The sequence below is a fragment of the Bemisia tabaci genome, chromosome 2 (genome assembly GCF_918797505.1).
Source record: "Bemisia tabaci chromosome 2, PGI_BMITA_v3".
NCBI classification, from domain to species: Eukaryota; Metazoa; Arthropoda; class Insecta; order Hemiptera; family Aleyrodidae; genus Bemisia; species Bemisia tabaci.
The window spans coordinates 52,890,755-52,915,712 of record NC_092794.1 but is presented as its reverse complement, the minus strand read 5'-3'; the positions used below and the strand labels follow the sequence as shown (position 1 = coordinate 52,915,712).

Sequence of the window (24,958 nt, the reverse complement as noted above, 5' to 3'; positions counted from 1 at the left end):
GTTTTATACCTAATGCATTTATCTATTTTTCTAAAACTTTCAGAGAAATGATTACTACTTTTGCAATTATGCCCATTTCACACACACTGTTCTTTTCCAAGCTCAGTAGTGGTGTACGATAGAATGTAACAAACGTTTCACAAATTATAAATGAATTTGATTTTTCTTACCAATGGATGGAATCATTTGGGTGCCAGGATATATTTCTTTATCGCTCAGATTTTCCTCAGGATCGATGATAATTTGTCCATGAGCATTTCTCTGAGGTTGATGATGTCTCATGTGTGGGGGAACTGCTGAGCCATACCTTCTCCGATCATCCATCTGAAATAAAATTCAGCTATTTTTGTAGTGGGATCAATGACAAATTTACGTAAAAAACCTACCTCAGGATCAATTGATAAAGTTTTGCCCTTTCATGTGGCGTAAATTTGAGAAAATTGAAGTTAAATTTGAAAGCCCCCGGTTAAAATTCGATCTTGGTAGGAATTTTTGAAACCCGATACAAATGTCTGAAATTTTTCTTAACTTGCTCTTAAAATTATAAACATCTTAAATTTGAAGAGACGTTTGACAAGATTTTGCCTTGGCTCACAGTTGGACTATATTTTGCAAAGTAGAAATACAATTTCTAGCTCATCAGTAAAAACACTTACGTGCACAACTATTGGTACATACGTTGTTTCTCAACTAAGACAAAAATTGTGGTTCCTAATTGCAATATGTCGTCTGGTTATGCCAGACTACATTCAGACAGAGGGGCCATTTTGTTCAGTCTTTTACAGATATGACTGCAGTCATCCTGCTGAATAATTTTGGCTTTACAGACTATCCTTATCTTTAATTCGTGTGAAGATTTTAAAATCAAGACTCTTGCTTTTACTTACAGGTCTGTCTTTTGACTGACGTTCTCCTTTGAGGATGGATGTTGGAATAGGTGTAGGAGCACTATCGGAAGACTGATTATCCCTTGACTTAGTTCGAACGGTAACTTGCTTAGGGTTCAACCCTATTAATTTGTTAATATCTATGAGGGCGTGATCACCTGGAAAAATATAAGCACAGCTCAATGAAGAGGATAGCTTTCTAGAGAAAACTTTATAACAAGACTATTTCATCATAAGGCCGTGTCCACATGAGTGCAGTTTGGATGAATGAGTTCCACAAACTGGGGTTCTGCGGAATGTATTAAAGCTGAGTTATAAAAAGTCTCTGGGAAAAGGTCACCCTATTCTCTGCAAACCACACTCATGTGGACAAAGCCTAATATCACTGAGAGAAGTTTTATTAAAAGATGTCACCTTAAAATTAAGATAATTATAGTGAAAAAAGAGATGAAGTAATTAATTTACACTCCCGTTTATTTTTGAAAAGGAAAATTATGTAAACGTTCAAAATCCGCAAAATTTTTCATTGCTACTTAAAGGGTCCAGTGCATGAATATATCAAATCACTTTCGGGTGATTTCAAGAAAAATAGGTTCAAAGTTGAGAGACCACAAGGGGTCTTTTAGCCTAAAAACTTGAAAATAAACCCTTTTGCATAACTGGGTCTAATTAAATTTATTTGAGTTTAACAAAATGAAATAAGAGTAGTATTTGAAAGATTTGAGATCCAGTCATCAGAAAAACTTACCTGTTGGACTATCAACATCAGTGACCTTTTTGCCATCCGCATAAACAGCATAGCCAGTGACGAGTGCGGTGTTCGTCGAATTATTTGCAGTGACTGGAAGCCAAGTGACGAGCAGCGTACCATCTTGAGGCCCTGACTCGACTTGAATATCAATAGGAGGTTCCGGTAGACCTAGGTAAAATCAAACGAAAGAGTTAATAGCTGAATACTATAAAAACGAAAGGAAAAAAAGAACAAAGTGATAGGGTAATATTAATTATGAAAATAGACCACTAGACAAGGTGCGAGTTTAAGCTCTCTGGCACATAATTATTTCCTTGACTTGAAATTTTGTGAGTGCTAGTAGGTCAAAGGAAAAGATTTTTGGGACTTCCCAAAAACATGGGGCCACCCTGAAAAGGGGCAAAAACCATAGAGGTTACAAGGGTGGTGTGAGATTTCTGGATCATCTTGTATGTGCATGTATCTCTACTTGATATATAAATAAACTGAATCAATTATAAAATAACCAGGTTCCATTTTTGAAAAGAATGAGTTGGTCACAATTTTGAGTTTAACTGGCCCCACATCTTCTAATTTCAATTTGTAACATTGAATCTTGTGGGGGAATAAAACTTGACTAAAAGGTGTCCTCACAATACACTTATTTTTACAAAGAAGGAAATGAAACAAAAATTTACCTTTGCAACCTTTGTGTCGTAAGAGAGCAAGAAAGAAAACAAGCACAAAATGAGTTAGAAAAATCGACTGGAAAAGTTTATCCGCCATCTACGGCAGAAATACTGAAAAATGATAAATCTATTCCTCAACTGAGTATGATTGATCATTCAAGCCCAGAATATGCGATCCAAAAAAGGTAGTTGTAAGAAAAAACTACTCATAATTTTATTTTAACAGGTTTGAGGCACAGCATTTTCGAATTAAAATGCACTTTTGTGCTTTCAAAAATGGATTAAAACACTTAGGGTTTATCTTTTGGGATGCTGAAAAGTATTTTTTGTAGAAAAATTCATTTTTTCGCGACTAAAAGCACTGCACTTTAACATGCAGGTCAGCAGTTGGTGACCAATTGAGACATGACAATCTGAACCGATTGGATTTCTTTCGACAGAATCCATGTCACATCCGTGTCGCATGTTACTATGTCATGGGAGGTGGTCTGTGAAAAGGGACCTCATCTTCCAGGTGAGAATTTTGCTCAACTTTTTTCAAAAGCACAAAGGAAGAAAAGCTGTTGATTTTTGCGCAAGATGACCCCAAAAGCTGAAAATTGAAGCAGACGTGAATCCTGAAGTTCCAAGACAGAAATTCTTTGATTGTAGGAAAACATAGATTTAGCTTTTGCAAAAATTATAGGAAAATTTTCTTCTAGAAGAAAAGTCCTTTTCCATTTACAGGAAAATGTTTTGTCTCTTGATTTAAAAAGGATTGAATTTTTTTTGGATGCCTTACGGTCACAGTATCAAGCACATGAAGAATGAAAAGGACTACTGAAATCTCATCCTCACCTTTGGGTAGCGTCCGGAAGTCAATATGACAGGAAAACTTTTCTACTGGTATACTAGCTTTATCATCAAAGTGCGGAGCTCGGATGTTCTTTGCTCTGACAGAAACTCGGTAAAGAGTGTTTGGAGCTAATCCTGAAAAAATAGAATACAACACACTTAGTTTCCATCATAGTTCATGGTTTCTCCTCCTCATTTCCTTAAAGGCATAGAGACTTGTTCACCGGTAGGAATAACACGGACTGGAGTATATGTCCAAAAATGTCATGATTGACAAATCAACTGATTAAACCTGTAACTTAAGAATTGAGCAATAAGGAGTAAAATAAAGTTTCAGGCCCTTTACGATGAAACATATGGTTTGTAGAACTCTTGGCCTTGCTCATTGCCTGATTTTCCCCTAATTTTCAGAAACTTATTCCCTGATGAAAAACCAGAGTTTTCTTCCACTTTCCTGGGATTTTTTGGCAAGGAGGGGGGAAAGGACACATGAAGTACCAGAGTTCCAGATAAGAAAATGGAATTTTTTAAATCTTTCAGCGGATTCTTTGGTGCACATTCAAGTTATTATTTCAAAAAGCTTTTCTGATGTTAATATTATCTGACAATGAAAGCTTCTCTATTACTATAATGATTTGAAGATTCAAAAATGTCATTAAAGGGGTCAATAATGGTAACTCAGGTGCAATAATACGGACCTCAATAACAATGGGTACTTAAAATTTCCGCAAACTTCGAAGGCAAAAAGGTCTCCCAGCAGTAGGAGAGGAGATTCCTGGTTTCTGGAACAAATTTTCTGAAAACGTTCATTCCATGATGAATGTTTCGGTTCTAGACACCTTGTCTAAAGGCATTCTTTGACATTTTACAAGGTAGTATGATAAACCATGGGATAAAATTTTAAAAAGTCTATATAGACTATTTAACGAACCTGTTATTGTGTGTCGGTAGACTCCTGGCTTGACAGTTCTAACTTCTACACTATTGACACAGACGGTGTGTTGATGGTTGCTATTACTTGGAAGCCATGAAATGACAGCTGAGGTTGACGTAAGATGACTTGCTCTTACACAAGTTGGGCCTAGGGGAATGTCTTTCCCGATCACCATTGTACATGCAGCATCCCGCGATGTTCGCCTGTTTAATGTCACAGAACGTACACTGATCCTATGAGGCTGAAAACAAAGGTAAAAATTTAATGTAATTTTGATAGCTGAATCTAATGTACAAAAATAAAACAATTTCTTTTCTTCAAAGTATGGTGTCGAAAATTTTCAATTTTTTTCATTTCATAGTATTCCCCCGATGTTTCCTTCTTTCCTAGGAAAATTCAGGTTTTTTTTTCATTTTCTTCTTGATTCTTTTGAAAAGAAAAACCTTCAGAAGGAAAGAAATCAATTTTTTTATCTTGTGCTTGCCTCATTACAGTCGACTTAACACAGGCTACAAATTTAAAAATAATTTGATCTTGAAGCAATTCCTGGTGTTTAGAATCAATTTCCTCAGAAATTACCTAATTTTTATTCCTTGAAGAATTCTGGTATTTTCAAGGTCCTTGACACCATGGTTCAAAGCAACAACATAGGAAGGAATATCCTGTAATCAGAAAGTAGGACTTTCTTTTTCTTTGAATCCTAGGGGTAAGATTTTCTCTTCTGAATTTGGAATTTTCTAAGAATTTCAATGGGTAAAAAAAAGCCATTCTAAGAAAATGCCGCAGTCTTACAAGAGTTTGGTAAGATATTTCTCACGTAAAACACTAGTCAGAACTTCAAAGACGCAGCTCTATATGAAATCTAAACAAAGTTTTGAATACATGGCTTCATTTTTAAACTTATCAACCTTGGATAACTTACCCTGCAGTTTTTTACATTAATAAATCATAATACCCGAATTTTTTTAGGGAAATTCTTAGAGTATATTCTTGAAAGAGCAAGGAACAAATATTCTGGAAAAATCAAACGCAATTTTGGGCGAGAAAAATGACCAGGCTTTCTTTAAAAACGTAAAATGTGACAGGAGATTTGCAAAATCGCAAACTGAGATGAGTGCTCTGGGAATTTCACCATCCATTTGTAGTGCTTCTGACTGATTAAATGAATCCTTTATATACCTGGATTAGCTTAGCTCTGATTAGTCTGGGTAACCATTATGATAAAGTGAGTATTCGAGAAAGCAACGAGAACAACTTACTCTATTAGAATCGACTCCTTCAACTAGCGCTCTTGTCCGTTCTGTAGCTTTTACAGTTGTTTTCAGGACACCATCGACATAAACATGGTACGATTCAATCGATGACGGGTTGATATTCTCTGGAGGGTTCCACCCGATCAAGATGGACTTGTTGAGCTGACGTTCCAGTGTCAGTTGTTTGGGAGCCGGTACTAGTAGCGAGAAGAAATAGTCTGAATTCGAGTGGAGAAGCAAGCAAGAGAAGAAAAAAACTAAGCTAAGCCAAAGTACACTACAACAGCCAGCAACTCAAATGACAAAATTTTACCCAAGGGAATACTTAACATGAATGAGCTTTTCAACATTTGAACACTTGAACATTTTTCTAGTTCAACTGTATACAGCTAGGGATAAACACTAAAGTAAGGGCACTGCTCGCTTTGAAAGAGCGGTATCTGTCAAGTTAAAGGTGTCAGGTTCTTTTTTGAAAGGGGTTACTCAAACGAAAATTCCTAAACTAGGGAAAAATATTTAAGTGCCAAGGGTGGATAAGAATAAAGGTTTTGCTTCAAAATGTTTACATTTTCCTACATAAAGCTACTGAAAATATGTACCACATGAGTCCATTTTAACCGAATATAAAAACAAGACTTGAAGGTGCAGGTCAGATTGGGGCTGCCTTCTATTTTCAATTTTCAGGAGATCGGGCTTAAACTGAAGGGCTGGTTCACATGAAATCAACCACATGTTACAGTGTTTTTGATAGGTTTTTGAAAACCCAAAACAGTTCATTTTTTTATTCTTTGATTTCATTAAAATATGGACTTAAATTGCTCAAGGACACATTTAAGACTCATTTTGCCCATAAAATAATTGAAGTTAAAGGCACTTCATTTTTCTTAAGGGGAATCTTCATCATGTAATACATTGCATTTCAATGTCTTAACAGGTTGCTTTAGACTTTCAATAATCGGCTTGCGGGCAGTAAAACACCTATGATGAGACACCACCTAAGGATTGTATTCTCTTAATCGTTCCTTCATTATGGAAAAACTCAGATTAGACCAAGGAACAAAGGACTATTGTTTTCATGACAACTTCCTACTTATTTAGAGATCAACTACTCATCTTTGACATAGTTTAGTCTAATATAAGGACAGGAAAATGATCTATTTCTTGCAGCCTTTGGGTGGGAGGTTAACTATTTCACACGGAGAATTTTCTACATAGTTATTAACATTAGTACATTAAAGGGATTTTCTATTGAGTAGATTACAAATGAAACAAAGAATTATAACAACAGACATCGTCGAGCCTGCTTCTAGCATGCAAATTCATGAGCTGAGCTAGTTGTCAAGTTTCCATGCTATTCTAGTTTCTGATTCTAGATCTAGTTGGCAAATAAAGCCAAATAAATAGCTTAAGGCTGCAGAGCATTTGATTTCATACCAACAGCAAAAAAATATATCTGATCCTGGAAAAATTACAGGGGAGGGCAGCTTACTTCCGGTGAAAATACCATAAGGTACCTTTTAAAAGCTAAGAGGGCGTATAAATACTTTTACTCGAAAGCAAGATTGAAATTTGGATGAAAAAACATAAAATTTGAATACAACAAATTCTGATTTAGTTTAACCACTGGATTTTTAGAATACAGGGTTTTCAGGATTGCAAAGTTTTGTTAAGGACTAAAAGCTTTCTTATAAAATGACTGGAGTTGATTTTTCTGTTGCAAAAGAAAATACTGCATGCCTCTCTGGGAGTCTGATAGAGGAGTTATCCTTAAAGTTTTATTTCGCTTTAAAATTCTTCGATTGAAAAAACATGGTTCAAACGTCATAATAACGATAGAGTTAGGATGGTGAAGAACTTTAAGCAGCTCTCCCCAGGCTGTACCTAGAGTACTGTAGTTTTAAATTTTGTTTTCTAATGCCAAAAGTAATCAAATTTGATTATAATTACAAAGAACCTTGCGGTATTTGTCCAGTACCCCATGCATCCTAACTTTGATAATCAGATGTGTATTTCTTAAGTTGTATTCTTTATTTTTGGTGTAATTTATTCTTTATGATAACACACATTAAAATGTGCTCACCCTTAGCATGCTTCAACCAAAAATTATTTTTATACTCTATCTCTATGACACGTAACCAAAATTCAACGTTAAGAAAATGCTCTGTAAAGGAATTTTAAATCCGTACCATTGGCAAAAAAGCAACAAAGTAAAACTTGAACTTATTAAAAAACGCAACGCTCATCAGCGTATGTCATCTCACTACATTGTATGATAGAAAATGAAACAGGCAAGTGGCATCAAATACTTTCTCCCGTTTGTAAGAATCAACTTTGAATATAGCGGGGAGGATAGGTGAAATGATTGCGAACACTTACGCCATCAAAGAACCAGCGCTGGAAATAATTCTACTTGTTGGTGAATAGTGGCTCTACTTGAGAAAAGCTAATGAATTTCTAGAGACCCATGAATATTACCTTTCTGTTATTATTAGTACGTATTAGAAATCTTGATCTTGAAAGAAAATTTTTAAGTGCAGGCTTCAAATACCATAACTTTGGTTTGTTTTAAGATTCCTGGCAATTTTTAAAACCAATATGTTTGTATATAATGCTTATTCCTCCACGTCAATGATATAAAAACTATAGATTGGTGGTGGTGTATGCAAAGGCGTACCCTACGTGGAGTGGTCGTTAAATGGGCTAGCAAGGGGTAAAATCATTCAATTACAATTCTTGTCATAACCTCAATTCCATGGGTTTTTATGACAGTTTTAATAATAAAGACTTTAGTGATAGAATTCTCATTGTACAATCACTTGAGGGATACTCAAGTCATACATCTGGACACCGATTTTTAAATATTCTCTTCAGAATTGGACGAAAGTCCGGAAATAGTAGAGTTCACATAAGAAACGGACTACATATCTTCGTGATAACCTCATTTTTGCTTCTAGTGGGGTGAAAAATTTATCGTTGGCGGCAAGTAGGATCAGCCTATCTATAGTTTTTGTATCGTTGCTCCATGCAGAGCTTTCAATACTTCAATTTCTAGCAGTTTGGCACGGTAGTCCTTGGTCCCATGGTAAGGATTAACTTTACAGTCAATGAAAAGGTAGTCCATTATGATAAAATTAAAATTATGAGCAATATACAATGGCAGCCACGATTCTTAAATGAGGGATGAAGTTTCAGAGGGCCAGAACTGACTAAGAGCTCTAAGAGCAAATTGCAATGCAATGATAAAAGCAGCAAGCTTAAACTCACCAGGACTCTCACCAGGTTGTAAGTCATCCTCGTCGTCTTCTTCTAATGTGCCACCCAGATTGTAGTCAATTGCAGATCGCTTGCCATAATCATCAGCTAAAGTAATGAGAACGTCACTCTTACAAACTTATGCAAAAAGTTCGAAAACCAAACAATGTTGCCAGGTCGCCGAAAAGAGCCATAAATGCATAAATGAAGTTTTGAGAAAATGGGTTTAGTAGCGTCTGAACGGATTTCATTGAGAGAAGCTACCGTTCTTGGTAAAATTACCACCAATCATTCGAAAGATTTTCGAAAATCATTCAGATCAGTAAGTGTTTCTACATGCTTTCGTGATTGGGTTTGAAACACACAAAGCTCTCTGGCACTGTTCAATTTAACATTGCATCTCAACTTGACATAATTCAATTTCATGAAAAAAGAAACAAAATTTGTGCAGGGTTACCATCTGAACGAAACTAATGTTGAATCTTAGCGAAGTGAGTGGTCCAGAAATTTAATGATCCTCTTTCAAAAGTCTTTTTAACTGATAGTTTTCACTTCATTATACCATTTTTAGATTTTTATGGTAAAACAGCCGTTTGCCAAAAAATCCAAAAATGCTATAAATAGAAGTGAAAACTACTGATTAAACGATATAATGCCATAAAAAGAATGTTCTCTTGGCTTGCAAAAGTCATTGTGCGGTTCATACCCGATTTCTAAAGTACTGACAGCAGTAACAAGTTTTAAAGTAGCGGACATCCCCACAAAATTCCCTAACATTAAAAACCAAGTTAAAATTTTTGAAAAGTTCAAATCATTTACCGCAGTTGATATATTCCAGGTCTTGAGGGATAGTTGTTGAACCACTTTCATCACTTTCCCTCAATCCGACGACAACAGACTGGTGAAACTCCAGCAAGTCGTCACCGACTAACTTCTCCACATAATTTGACGGTACAAGTCCTCTCCTCCCATCCAGCAGTTCACCATCAAAGAATCCATCCTGTGAATCAGGTTAAGGACATTCATTAATTTCATAAAAAATAGAAAATCACATCTTAAGTCATCATTAATTAAAAGAATGCCCAAAGCACTAGTTGGTTGTAGGTGCGGTACGCTGACTGAGGGATTTAGAAAGAGAAGAAAGTTAGAATGACAGATGTAAGTAACACCTATTTTTTACTTGTTTAGATTCTGGCACTTCTTCATTGAAGAAAATTCAACTGAACTTTTCTATGGTATAGAGAAATAAGACAAGTTTCATTCTATCTATGTGTTAATAACCTGAATTCCTGACTGCTAAAATTGAAAGATAAAAATGTTAGCTGAATAGAAAATGAAAAGCCTTCTCTTGATTTCAGAACGATTACTTCAGCTCCGATTAAAAAGAAAAAAAAGAATTACAGCACCCTGTGTTTGCGGTAGAATGCTGTATTGAGTTCTAAACAAAACTGTCCAATAAAGTTAAACAGACGATAAATTCAACAATTCATTAACATGAATAGTCTAAAAACTTTACCTCATCCATATTACCCCATACTAAGAGATAATCCCCAGCATTGATTGGTAATTCTGCTTCAGGACATTCGTTAGGAGAATGAGTAAAAGGATCGTAAGTATACCTGAAACCAGCAAAAAGAAAAATAAAGGCCACAAATTCTTTCATGCAGCATTCATTAAGAGTAACAAAGGTTGAAATAGCAGAGACATCAAATTTTCTTGGATAAAAGAGGGTTGTGATGAATCGCCAGAATTGTTATGAACTAGCTACTGTCTAATTTTTACACCTCCTGGTAAAACTAAACTTCTGCTCAATGTATCGATCCATAAACTGTTGAAATTGGGATGATTATCATCTCCTGCACGGAGAAAAGTATCTTGTTTGCACTCTTTAATTTTAATTGTTTCTATGAACATTGTATTTTTTCAGGAAAAAACCGCCACACGAGTTAGTCCAAAAATTCGAGTGTCTTTTCTTGCAAATGCAAAGGATAATCACTGGAAATTTTAGGCTAATTCATAAGACATTGCTCCTATAAAAAAATAGATGTTAGTAAGAAATACTGCATCCACGCAATTAAGATACGTTCCATCTTGCGGAATATGTTAAATAATGGTCTTCTGCAAATATACAACTACAACATTGGTGTAAACTGTTTATTCTGTTGTGCTTCTTCATGAGTAATTAAGTTATTGTATCTTAAAATGAAAAATTTCACTGGATTTTTCTTCATTTTCCCATGATCTTGGTGAAATACATAAAGCATTGGTAAGTCTTCCTTCTAATTTTAAGGTGTATTGATTTCATTCTCTATGAGATTTCAAATCAAATGGGAGTTTAGACTTATATTTCAAGTTTAAGGAAACGACAAAGATTAATTCAGTCATTTATGCATTGATGGCTGGAAAAATATACTTGGTTTAATCGCACTGCCACGAAAACAGGCACCAGAATGAATAAAAATAATTTGTGAATTGAAATGGAATCAGAATATTCATAATTGAAAGAATTTTCAAATTTTTTCCCATTTTTTTAAATAAATTGTCTTGATTGCCTGAGAATAGTGGGGAGCGCAGAACACTATCTCATGAAAATAAAATGGTTTAGCTCACGAAGAAGCTACAGAAAAACAATAAAACTTAGGTAGGTTGATAGTAACAAGGAACACTTACCTAGCTATGTAGACAAAGCACCTTCCTTTGCCTGGAATGTCTAACATGTCGGGTTGTTTACTATCTGATAAAGAGGATGGATCAACAAAAGGTCCTGAAATATTGACAAAATGATTAGCAAAAATCCAAAGGAGGCTTGAAATTTGACGGATCTTAAAAACTACTCCTTTTACTGGCGATGGCAGATGAAACAGAGCTCTCCATTTCTTTGTGATCAGTCTCGTGAGTAGGAGCTGTTGAATGGGTCATTCTCAACAAGACTTCAGCCCCAAAAAATCGAAAATTGAGTTTTTGGTAGTTTGGAGATACTTAGGCATAAAGTGAAAAGCAGAAAACAGATTGGATCTAAGGGTCTAAAAACATCTGAGTAGCCCGGCTATTCCCAAAAAGACTCAAGCGCCGAAACGCTATATAGAGCTCGCCTATCTTGATTTGACTCGTTTTGAATCCCTCATGCAATTGTATCATATTTTCGAGAATGAGGAGGGAAATATTTGTTTTTTCAGGCCAAACATGCCTCTATATTTGAGATTTTTGTGAGTTTTTGTACTTGAAAGCAATCATCAGTGATGTTATCATCAGTAAATGAGTCATAATCGTATTCTATGTAGAGAAAGTATAAATGAAAGTTTTCAGCTTGGAATACTATAAATTTGCCTTTAAATGGGGAAATATGTCAAAACAATTATGTTCATTCTCAAAGGGACTCAACAGACCAATTTGTTTTTTTTGTTCTTTCCCCATTCAAATTGTAGAGAAATTTATGGAACAACCACAATACGATTTTAAATTACAATCTTCTCAGTGTGTAGTGAGATTGTTTCTCTCACCTTTGAGATTAATTCTCTTTTTTCCAAAATCCCTCACTGGCTGAAATAGTGAAGCTTTGGAATAGTGGCTTCAAAATTGTTGACTTTAATTTTGATTTTTAATAGGAAAATTTCTTGATCAATAGAAGGAGAAGGATAAAACTACTTACGGTCAAGATCAATCTGAGAAGCTAGCATGGTTGGAATCTGAGGCATCACTCGATGTGGATGAACGAGTGAAGGAAGCATGGTGTTGCTAGGTTGACCTAAGCTGACAGTACTGTTTAACATAAGTTGATATGCGGCGGCTGTAGACGGGTTGGCAGTACTTAAAAGTGGATTGATGATACCCGACTGAAAATTAAGTGAAACAATAAACAATCAATAGCAGTAATAGAGGAAAAAATGGGAAGAAAAGAGGGAGAGAAAAGAGGTTCAAAGAGCTCTGAAAATTTGATACAATGAGATTGAGAGAGATTGGCTACAATAAACACCCTCAGAAAACTGAACCTGCACAGAGTTCACGATTTCACATGGCAGCAGTTTTAAGCAGGCATTTTTTCAACAAGTAGTATTAGGCGTCAGTTTCTTCCGCAGCCAGCAAGTTCTTGGCGCAATTTCTTTGTCAATTTAAAAATGCTGAAAAAGTTCATCTCTTTGTAAGTAATTAATTTTGATTGATACCACTGGTTTACTGTGAATTCCTCAGATGGATCTGTGGAACTGGAACAGCTCAGAGTTTTGCCACCATAATACTACTGTTTGTAGAAACAGCATGAAGTCAACAAAAACGAAAAGAACTTGGAACGATTATACTCAGCATTCTGTAAAATATTTTAACAAGGCACACTGTTGTATAACAAAATTTTCAAATTTTGATAGGAACAATATCTAAATCAAAGTGATTACGAAGTCCACAGATCTGTTGGATAAAATTCCATTACATTTAGAAGGGTAGATGAAGGATTGAAATAGTTTACCTGCGTTAAAGCTGATATGGGAATAGTTTGTGCTGCCATAAGAGGCATTCCTATGGCATTGTTGTGCGCACCCAACTGTTGGGCTGTGTCACCCAACGCCAGCGACGACATTGTGCCGCTTGATGTAGGTAAGCCTGCATGGTTAAAAAAACGAACAAAATTAACATAAACTTATTGGAATTCGTTAAGAGTGGTCATTTGGACTACATTTTGAAATTAAGAGCTACAATTTCTTGCTCATTTTTAGGAACAACGTATGTACCAAGAGTTTCCCTATGCACATTAGTGTTTTTACAGATGAGCCAGATATTGTGGTTCCCAATTAAAAATTTTGTGCATTTGGTCAGTACGGACATTTTGTAAAGCAAGGTTCTAACAGGGCAAAAAGAGATTTGAAAGTACTTTGCCTGATGAGGAGAAATGCTATAATCAAAAAAGATTCTTGTAGGACAAGGATTGCTCACCTAGGCTGCGGGTGGCGGTTGCTTTAGGAATATTTTAACTATATAACAGTAGGACTATAACAAATTGTATTTCTTATCTATAACAGTAGTTAAACCTTCCAATATCCAGTTCCAAGTCTTCCAAACTCTCAATATTCAAATAAAAAAAATAATATAGACTCGAAATCTTCCGTATGTTCACTTTGTATGTTTTCCATGACCCAATAATAATTCGGTATAGGAAGTCGCCTAGAAGGGTCTCTAGGCGTGAAAATGGTGTTGGTCTTAGCAAATAATCTATTCATCGTTTTAAATATTTCCTTATCCCTTCAGTTTTCTTAATATCCTATGTTTGAAATTTTTTCTGTAGTTGGTTGGAGGTTCCTCATTGGGAATATAAGCCAGTAAACCAACAAAAGAAGAAGAAGATAAAGATTGCTAGAAAAGTTGCTCACCTATGGTTGATCGTGTCTTGTCTAACTCTGCAAGTATTCTGTTATCTTGATCGATTTTGGCCATGATCCTGTCGATCTCTGATGTGATGTTGGTTTGATTTGATGAGGAGTGATAGTGATGCGACTGGGGGTTGTGACCACCAGACCCAGAGGAGCTCCCACCAGAGCTGGATACTGGCGCTGAACAATTATCCACATATGACCCAATTGACATGCCGGTCAACATATCGACGGTTGGCCAATATAACATGCCGGGATTTAGAGGAAATTGCAGGTTAGGATTAACAAAAGCGCTCAACGCATCAACTACATTAACGTTTGCAGACGCAGCACTGCTATGCTGGAGAGGGTTACCTAATAGATTTTTAATGGGAGATAGCAAGAGAATTTGGGTGAAAGAACAGAAAAAGGAAATAAAACAAAACATTACAAAGCAGCTACTATAATCCTTATACTAGTTCTAAATCTAATGAAATGAAAGTTTAACTAAAACTATGGGCTACTACACTGGATTGGAACTTCCCAAAACGCAATCCTGGAAAAAATTGGATCAAACATGTTCGGAGGCTACAAGGTGACGAAATTTTTTTCAAGCTAGATGCATTATTTTAAGCTACATTTTCTCTGTTTTTACACCAGTTTATTGCGGTAATACCGCAGTGTTGTCAGAATTTTAGACCTCCATTTCCTAAAATATAAGCTGCTCAAAGCTCTGTGTGTGCTTTAGGATGCAGTGAAGTAAAAAATCAGTTAAAAAAGATCCTTTTTTAAAAGCAATTTGTACTTTAAGAGCTTCGATTTCTTTTTCAATGGCGAAACATCTATAGGCAATAGTGCTAGATGACAAAAAGTAACATGCTCTGTTAACATTCTTGATAATAAACTGCCTAGCGTGCAGATTTTTTAAATTGATGGCCTAAGGGATAGAAAAAAAAGACAAAAAAACTATGGAGCAATCTTGTTGGTGGAAGCAGGTGGTTGCAATGGATGAGGAGGTAACCTACAAGAGACTTTATAGTTAGTTGATCGTTTTCCCATTGGTCTGTAAGAACCACCCGTTCCATCCAATAGGGATGCTCCATTTTCCCTTTATCTTTTTTTGTCTAAAGCTTTATCTATAAATTTCAATTATCAGCCTACTGTATATAACAGAGCGTATACTTGTCCAGCATTATTAATAATAAACAGCTTTGTCTCCTTGCCTTCACAGCTAAACTATGCAAAATCGCGAAAACAGCATAAAGTCTACAACACTAATAGCTTGACTGTAGGAGGCATGAAATTCAAGCGAAAATGTTGATCTGAAATGCATACTAAAGCAAATTGAAAAAGCCCGATGACTGGTGTATAGTTTACAATTTTGTTGAGTACATGAGAAAAAAATAAATTTATTTGTAATGGTGATAAAATATCCTTAAAAAAGAAAATAAAAAATGTATGAATGGCTACAGCTTGGTACAGCAGTATTGCAACTATGCTGGTAACCATGCACAAAATGCACCTAAAAATTTGGATCCAGCTCTTAAAAACTCTGAGTGTTGGCCATACGATGTGCATTAAAAGTCCAACGCAGCTTGCAATGAAGTCTTGCAGCAACAATACAGCACCACTTTCAACGCCATTCTTCAATTATTGTGCTTTCTTTCAAAATAAATTTGCTCATAAATCTTAATCTTCGACTCCTTAAAAAAACAAGCTTGCCAGCCAAGATGGCTCCTAAAATTTTATCCTGAAGTTGAACACTTCAGTAGGAGTCTGCCAAACTTTTGCTTCTCATCAACCAATGGTGTAGGACCTCCAGAAAGACCTCAAGTAGAAGCTTATCATGACAAAGGACGCGGGTATACAGTTATGATGAGCATTTGAACCCTTTGCAGATACTGAGCGCAAAGCTTACATTTTCAACCTACATTTAAACACTATTTCTAAGGGAACATGATTATGGAGCGACATTCATTAGGGACTTTTTATCATGTTTTCATTTGTTCTAACTTTCTATGAATTTCTGATGACCTTACTTTGGCCAGGAGTGGAGTGGAAGCTTTGTGATGAATTTCTATTAACTAAATTTTGAGTTTTTACAGGTGAAGGTCTCTTTTCTCATAGCCGCTCACATAAATATTGTGATTTAAATTAAAGAAGGCTCACTGTCTTGGCCTAACACTGAGACATCAAGAGAAGAACTAATTTCTTTTGAAAAAAATAAAGAAAAAATTTACAAACCATTCAATACTCTTCGTGGCTGGGAGCTCACCAACCTAATTTTTTATGGATGACAGCCATTATGAAATATTTATAGGAGGATGTGCTACTTGGCTCACTAGGTACGCAATATATGTGATACAAAATAAATGCTAACTAAGGCGATTGATGCACTAATCGATGCTTGTAAGCCAAATTATCTCTGTACATCTAAATACAACAATATTTTACAGACAAAGAATGGAATGTGAACAGGGCAGAAATGAACGAAGCTGGGCAAGAATATCTTGGTTACATTTAACGTTAAACCATTCCATCCTCTGTTACTTAACGTAAGCTTTCCATTAAGATTTGTGGAGATTTATTTGTGCAGTTCTTTTTTTTATTTCTTATCAAGTCCTTGGCCCGTGATAAAGGGGTTTCTTTTCTCCATAGTTCAATACTTATTGCCTCTTTTTCTACTGGTATGAAATAAACTATTTTAATCTATTCTGTACATTCTTGCAGTTCAGTACTTTTGGTGTTCGAAAAGTAGTTTTTCATTTCAACATCAACTGTAGTTTCATGCCATCACTTGGAAATCATTGCTGGTAAAATATTACAATAAAAGCATCCGAATAACAGAACCCATTAGAGACTGAACTCTGCTGGTAGTTTTGTTGACTTATTTTGAACTCCGGTTTGGGTTATGCTGATGGCATTTAACCAATATTTTGGTTATTTTGTGCCTATTGCATCATGATTGTGCAATACCATATGGGCGGTACTTCATCCATTTCTAATGTCATCAATGAAACAAAATCCGGTTTATTTCTTGATGATGGCATTAACCCACAGTACATAGATGGTGAAATAAAGGGAAACTCAATAAAAGGCTGATTCTGACTGCTGGAAAAGTTGACTAATTTCTGGTCTTTAAACATAAGAAGAAAAAGGTACCTGAAGAGTGATGTGAACGATGTTTGGTGGGCCATTGATGATCTGAGTATTCGTGTGCAGTGTTAGGGCGTGACAAACGGTCATTCAGTTCTATGGGTGAATAAACACAAGACTATTAGTAGCAGCGCATAGGAGACAATACGAATAGACTTCACGAGAATAGGAAAAATAAAAAGGTCTTTCTACGCCAAAAAGAGTCACAGCAGGAGACTTGATTTCATTTCTTCGTCTCCGGTAGAAATTTCAGAAAACCATGTGACATTGAGTCATACACAAAATACTAGACAAATTATTTTAGAATGAATCCTATCGATATTTTAGAAATATTCTACAAAAGTCAAAATTTCAATTTTTGTTGTCTTATCTGATATATGGAAAAAAATTTGTTCAAACTTGTCCAAATTTGACTAAAAGTTCATTCAAATTCTCTTTTTCACATTTAATTCCAATAAAAACTTGACAGTTGTGTAAACGCACCTATTACTGTCACCCCATACCTTGCATTTGGACTTATCAAGCAGGATAGTAATGGTATATGACCCACATTTCAAGTCCCAAGGCAAATGGCATCACATGTAATGTAGACTTACCAGGAGTGGAGGTATTTGAATCTGGAGAGGTTTGAATTTCTTGATTAGTAGAAGACCGCTTCCAGCTTCCATCACTTGTGACATCATCTGCAGTTGATTTACCTTCAGACTTTTTAATCGCTCTTAATTCAAGCAAAAGTTCTTCATGTCGAACGTTTTGCAGTTCAGTCTTTTTTTCCAGTTCCCGAATTTTGGACTGAAACATGAAAAAAGATACAATACTTAAGTCATTGGTATGATAAGAGTGCATAATACAGAGGATGTTCTCAGAGAAAATTGAGAGATGCTGTTTTCTGTGCGTTCAATGATCCTTTTCTGTACGCTTCGGTGGATCTCGATGGTGAAAATGCAGAAATGCGCATCTTGCTTGCTGTGTTCCAAAATCTCTGCTCCTATTTCATTCATTAAAAGAAGACTTGACAGATAACCTGGCTTGAAAATGTTACAGAATATTCTTCACGCAGAGAGGAAAACTCACCAAAGTTTATATTTTAGTTCATAAGTATTTGGAAGCACAAGATGACCCTTTCTTGTGCCCTATTGAACAAACTAACGTTTGCTGGATATTCACTCCTAGAGTTTCGTACGTACTCAAATAAATTATAGAGTACATAGAGTCGTAATATAGATGGGAGAGCTGGCGCCACTTTTAAGCATTTTCCAAGTCCCGAATTCCGAGACTCTTGTGTCATGCCGGATCACTGTTACGAAACATAGTCAATTGCTTTTTATACATGGGGACCCAGCCAGCTGATATAAACAAAGAGAATAGGAATTACCTACTGCGTATTCGACACAAAGCATCGCCATTATGGTTTGAAAATGTATCGAAAAAGTGACCGAAGCTTGGCGCACACCGCGCTCAGAACTCGCTAACATACCAAAACAAGGCGCCAGCTCTCCCATCTACATTATGACTCTATGTACTCTATGATAAAAATATATCAGTGAGTTGAATCTCTCTCACTATACTTTCTGCTGAGAAATATGTGCAAGCAATGCATTGACCTACCAATTAAAGCATCTGATCCGAATTCCTCAAGCGGGACTTGACATACACAGATGAACAAAAACCATTTTTCGGTGTACACAGGAGCGGGTGATTGAAGATATAATGAAATTACGAGATGTCATGGAGGAAAAGAGGGATAGCGACGCAAGGAGGCTCTCCCTGGTCAATTTTGAGAGAAAATTGGATGAACACATTTGCAAATCCGAAACTAAATACATTTTCGCAAAGATGATTGGTATCCTTATTTGATGAATTACAAAGAGGAGGCTAAAAAAGATTTTGATTCTCTTTTGAGTGATTACTATACAAACTCTGAATCTAAACTCAGTCGACACAGATTTTTATCAGCACAAGAACCTAACCTCAAACAACAAACATGCAAAACAAGAGATGTTTCAATATCCGGTTTCCGCTTCCCGCCGTTTTTTTCTTTCCGTTTCCGCTTCCCGCCGTTTTTTTCTTTTCCGTTTCCGCTTCCCGCCGTTTTTTCCTTTTCCGTTTCCGGTTCATAGCTTAGTCCTGATTTCCGCTCAGGCACTTTACGATTCAGGTGCGTTTCATCTACGTTTTGGTTACGTTTTATAATTAAGTATTTTTATTAATTTAGACCCGCAAATTTTAGGTTCCCTGATTACTTACGTTATATCTGAAGTGTTTTTAAACTAATCCCTCAATAATTTTCAGCGCTAAATTCATGAGGAATGACCAGTAAACTGTATCATGTCAGGATCTTGATATATCTTTTTTCGGGGAGGGAATTAATAAAGGGAACGCCCGTAATCTTAACGAAAACAATGGGTTTTTTTTACCTGTAAGGCTTCCATCAGCTCATAATTTTTGGCTTTTTCCAGGGATGTTGTCGATTTTCTCTGAAGATCTTGTAATGCAAGGAGCGCCTCAGCACGTTCTGTTTCATACTCTTTCCGCTTATCGGAGGCATCTCGCATAAGCTGAAAAAAAAAAAAAAATAATTAATCGATTAATCTGAGACTTGCTGAGAACACATGGCCCACGGGTATGAGGCCAGGACTTACGAAGGTCTACAAATACACAGTAAAAACTAGGGGAGCGAGAAAGTAAAAAGAATCAAACATCATATGGGAAAAAGAAAAATATCGATAACCGAAAGATGAGAATGACGTATTTGGGAAGCGTTTCATAACTCTTCTTCCGAATCTAAGTTACAACTTATTGGCAGCAAAAAGCGCGCGAACCAGTGCAAGTTTACGTCTCGCGCCATCGCGCCTTCAATTTTGCAGATATGCAACCTGGACATCCATCAAGTATGAATAGTTGTATCTCTGCGCCGTCATCAACGCGCGTCCTTTCTCTTACTCTATTTCCAATGCTGCTCGTTTCCATTTGTCTTATTCACAGTAGTGCACCAAGTGTAGCGTCAGCAACACAGTCGGAAGTAGGAAAGACGTCATTCGGCATTGCTTTTTAATTTTTCTGCCGAATTTGAGCGACACCTCAACTCTGCGAGTTCACGCGTCTCACGCCTTAATTTTGCCTGTGGAACATGGACATCCATCAAGCACTGAATTTTTATCTATGCGCTGTCATCAACCCGTGTTAAGGCGCCTCTTATTTTTGACTTTGAGAAAAGTTAAGGTTAAGCTTTCTCAAAATGGCAAATATTATAGGCAAGCAATTAGATATCGACGGTGTAAGTCGGCAATCACATAACTCGGTTTGCGACGTTGCAGGCTTCCTGCCATACTTTATTTTTTAAACGGGAAACTACTCGACGAGTTCTTTAACTTTAAAACTGCCGTGATTTTTCTTCTCTGTGCGAAGAAAATTCTGCAAAAACTTCAAGTAATGATGTCAATTTATTCTCCCTCAAAAAAATAACATAGAGGCGGAGATTTTCAGACACCGCAAACGAGTTGTGTGATTGCCGACTTACACCGTCGATATGCAAGTTAATGAGAAGTTTTTCTGATGATAATTTTGAACGAAACTCGCCCATCATTTTTTTCAAGCTCGAAAACTACTTAAATAAGAACCTGGAAAAGACACAATATACCTAAAGGATTAGTAAAGAACCTTCACTTTACCACAATTTATTTCTTGAATGGATCCTGTCATTCAATTCATCCACAGCGATACGAGGTAAGGAAAGTTGTAAATAAACTTAATTATACTGAATTAAGTATCATCTTTCATGCAATATCCAACTTACTAAAAGTGTTGCGCAGAAAAGCACCCGCAAAACACGGATGATACAACTATTTCAACTCTTAGATAGCTCAATTTGCCTAGCCTTCCAAATGAAGGAGCGTTCCGACGAGACCCTCCGAGCTTAGGCCGAGTTTTCGCTGCAATTTGTGGCATAAAAATGATAAAACTAATTACTTAAAAACGGACTGATCGATTACTCACCTTTAATATGTGACTTAAGTTCTCATTGGCGTTTAGTGAGATTCCAGTGCCTCCTTTCACCTGTCAAAATATTGAGGGTTGAAGGTTTAGAATTCTGTTCAAAGCATATTCGATCGCAATGAGTTTTAAGTATGCTATATATAGGGTTGAAAAAATGATATAAAGAGATCATGGACGAAGTGGCATATCTTTATAATGAAGTTGCAAAGTTTTACTCGAAAATGTATTAGTTAAAAAATGATTACAGATTACTGTTAGCACACAACGTTAAATTTGCTGGATGAGCGGGGGGGGAGGGGGAGAGACAGAGGAGGAGGGAGAGAGAGGAAGGGAGGGAGGGGGAGGGAGAGAGGGGGAGAGAGAGAGGGAAAACAACCAAAATCTTATTAAAGACACACCAATTAAGTGTTTTTTTTCTTCTTCTTCAAGATAAGCACGTAAGAAATCTAGTTCATTCTCTCAAATATGTTCACATCTTTACTGGCCAATTTTTACGGAAAATTCTTGAACTCGGATTATTTACTACTTTTTCACAATTTTTTTTTTTTACATGCCAACATTCGAACTCGTGTAAATTATCAGACGTACACATGTATTTTACAACGAGTTACCTATGTTACGAACTGTGCCACTGGAGGTGCACTCAAAAAAAAAAAATGTTACTTTAAGCTTGAGCAAGCTTGATTCAGCATGACGGGCGTCTTAAAAACGGGTACAAGCTTACAGCATGTTACGGGAACATAATCAAAAATGTTGAAGAAACACGATAGCCGTCATGTTAAATCAACATGACTGTCGTCACGTTGACTTAACATGCTGTCGTGTTGATTTAACATGACAATCATGTTGATTTAACATGACAATCATGTTGATATACGAGTACGTCAAATGCTACAAATTAAAATAAATTACGTTATTTTTATGAAAATTGAATCGTATTTTAATGTAGTGATACTTCCGATACTACTCTCAACCCAGAATCATCCCATCCGACCTATCAAATTTTTCCGACTTTTTCGGGATTTGAACGCGGGACCTACCTATTATAAGCGGAGTGTTCTACCAACCGAGCCATCCGGGCTTGTGGTTCCAAAAGACGAATTTTAAGTGTTTCCATATCCCACTGAATTACTTTTTCCTTTTTTTGCCGTCTAAGTTGTGTGAAATGCATACCGCATCAGATTGTTAGGTTTTTCTTTTTTTCCATTCACTATTTACGAAAAGGAATTTGCATTATGCACCATATAAAAATTAACAATTTATCACGAACTATTTTTTTCTCCTCCAACAACGATGTTCACTTTCTTCAGTGTTTACGATTGTCATTTTTATTCTTATTTTATATCATAATAATAATTAATAATATAAATAAATCAAACATTGAAAATAAAAAATATAATCAAATAATTAGAAACGTATGATTCTAAGAGCTTTAACCACACGAGCGAAAATGTTTTTGAACGAAGAATAATAAACTATCATCAACTTAAAAGTAATTCTTTTTGTTTCATGTGTAAGTATTATTACCATATTACCATTTATTTGTCATGGTGAGCGTTAATAGCGTTATTCGAGTCGATTTATTTTGTTTCCGAAAGTGTCTCAATTGTGTTTTTACCTTATCAATTGGGTATCCAGAAATTTTTTTAAGTAAATACTTTGGGACGTATTTCTTAAGAGACTTTTTCAGAATGTACCAGCAAATGGTTTGAAAAGAGTAATAGTACCAGTTCTCTGAATAAAAAATAGGTACGCTATTTTTAATTTGAACGTTACTCGCAGTGAGTAGACAATCTTGTCTAAGTGTCAAGACTATCGAGTCAGGTGGCTTAGATGTCTAGCTTATGAAACGAAATCATGAATGGAGGTAGGGGGAGGGAGCTGGAGGGAGGGGGAGGGAGATGAGGAGGAGGGAGATGAGGAGGAGGGAGATGAGGAGGAGGGAGAGGAGGAGAACACGCCATCCCCCTTTTCAGTACGTAGATGATGTTTCAAGAGCACCACGGTACTCCTGAAACAATATGAAAGCAAATGGTAACATAACACTGCATATGCTAATTCAACAAAATGTTAATGTTCTTTCAACCAAAGGAATGGTAAAACAACATGTGTAATGCAGTTTCAGTCTGACATAATGCTAAATTTACATGAATTTGGTTGAATTAACATGCGTAATGTTACTCGAATATTACCGCCATGTTGATTCAACATGACAGGTAGAAGCATTCTCGGTCATGTTGATTCAACATGACGGCAAATGTAGAATTAAGTCAAACCATGTTGGGTTACGGGGAGTGCAGTCTATATCAACATAATTTCTGTGATGTCATTTCAACATGGCGGTTAATGCTACTTCGACATTTCCTTTTTTTTGAGTGTGTGCTTGTAAAATTTTTTAGAATTCCTTTTAAGTTTTGAGAAGAATTTTCTGACATTTTACCGACGCAAGTATCTACTTCAGCAGGAAACATAAAGATGATTGGTAAATACATTTACTTGCGAAAGTAATGCCTAAAAAAAGAACGAAGTTATCAACACCTTAAAAAATAGAGACCGAGACAGATTGAGGAAAAAAATAAGTCAAAAAAAGGGAGGACAAGACAAAGAAACCGGAAGATGTGGTGGGGGGGGGGGGGGGGGTTAGAATTTGCAAAAATGAGAAAAGACAAGGAAAAGGATACATATTTTAAATTCGGATATTAGTTCGTTAGTTTAGATTTGGAGATTAGTTCGTTTAAAAAAAGAGGAAATTTGGTGGAAATATTTTGATAGCAAGAAATTTAAAAGTGGTGGGACGATCTTGAATCTTAATTAATGGTCATTTGAACGGGATATTAAAACATGACGAATTGAGAGGGGGGCCTTACAAGATAAGCAAATTGGTGGGGATGCGGAAAAAATCCATCAGCAGTCGTGCAAGCAGGTCTCCCTGGAGTGTCGTGCATGATGTCTATTCGCTGATTGAAGGGGCTCCTCTAGTTGTCATTAATCACAATAAAATTTAAATAAGTTGTGATTTTTTTGCATCGCAAGTCACCTACCTTCTCACACATTAAACTCATAAGTTAATCTTTAAAAACGGCGTTTTTTGACTTGACGATGTAAAAGTCTTGTAATTTCTCGGTATATTTGTATTTTGTATATTTGTATTTGGGAACCAAACATTAGTTTGTAGGGTCAGTTTAGTTGGAGGATCTGGCCAGAAAACCTCTCAGAAAACAAAGTCGGAAAAACTTTAATTCATTAAGAAAATGTTCCTCAGCGCCCGAAGTTATTCAGCTTGCTAAGCCAAAACTTCCCTGGTTAAAATGATCCTTCGATTAATCGAACCGAATTTCGATTCTATTGATCAAAAAGGTCGAATCACGCTATCAATTGCTCGGTCCTCGGAACCGAAAAGCATTCACTGAATGAATGGATCTGTAGAGCTGAGGTTTGGTGAAGGAATCAAGGCTGAACAAATCAAGTAAATTTTTTCCGCCTTTAAGGCGTGCTTACATTCTGGAGCTGCTGAACAAGCTTTTGGAGATCGGTGTTTTGGATAGTCAGTTCTGAGTTTTTTTCCAACACGCGCACAAGTTGGTCCTCCTGAAATAGAAGAACATGTTTTTCAGTATATAGCTGACAAGGGGTTCATCTTCAGGCATTGTTGCCTAGTCCATGCAGATGCGAATAGAGACCTTAATTTGTGTTCCTAAAGCGCGCCTATCTATTCCGCATATTATTGCCGATAATTTTTTCGTACATATCTGTTTTGGCAAACCCTACACGACTCATCCAAAATCCAAGGTTTTTTATGATCAACATGATTGAAAATGCAACACGGACACTCCATGCCCCACGAGAACGAATGGTTGTAGCCACGCGTTGCCATTAAGCAAGTCAAAGCGC

The 24,958-nt window shown here is 36.3% G+C and overlaps 1 protein-coding gene across 6 annotated transcripts in view; it reads right to left on the bottom strand.

The window, feature by feature from the left end:
* The window catches only part of Rbp (RIM-binding protein), a 74,992-nt gene that overhangs the window by 21,031 nt on the left and 29,003 nt on the right, over positions 1-24,958 (bottom strand). For 2 of the 6 annotated variants that reach the window (XM_072306608.1, XM_072306613.1), the window contains exons 3-20: positions 24,566-24,655; positions 21,068-21,127; positions 19,489-19,629; positions 17,668-17,863; positions 17,078-17,167; positions 13,937-14,290; positions 13,039-13,172; positions 12,229-12,412; positions 11,250-11,343; positions 10,096-10,198; positions 9,399-9,579; positions 8,592-8,687; positions 5,334-5,545; positions 4,072-4,315; positions 3,144-3,275; positions 1,636-1,806; positions 888-1,045; positions 171-324 (exon numbers count right to left, since the gene is read on the bottom strand). In XM_072306608.1, the coding sequence (XP_072162709.1) occupies positions 171-324; positions 888-1,045; positions 1,636-1,806; positions 3,144-3,275; positions 4,072-4,315; positions 5,334-5,545; positions 8,592-8,687; positions 9,399-9,579; positions 10,096-10,198; positions 11,250-11,343; positions 12,229-12,412; positions 13,039-13,172; positions 13,937-14,290; positions 17,078-17,167; positions 17,668-17,863; positions 19,489-19,629; positions 21,068-21,127; positions 24,566-24,655 (2,794 nt within the window). The remainder of the gene's footprint in view (positions 1-170; positions 325-887; positions 1,046-1,635; positions 1,807-3,143; positions 3,276-4,071; positions 4,316-5,333; positions 5,546-8,591; positions 8,688-9,398; positions 9,580-10,095; positions 10,199-11,249; positions 11,344-12,228; positions 12,413-13,038; positions 13,173-13,936; positions 14,291-17,077; positions 17,168-17,667; positions 17,864-19,488; positions 19,630-21,067; positions 21,128-24,565; positions 24,656-24,958) is intronic. The other 4 variants (XM_072306609.1, XM_072306610.1, XM_072306611.1 and 1 more) reach the window with 4 other exon arrangements.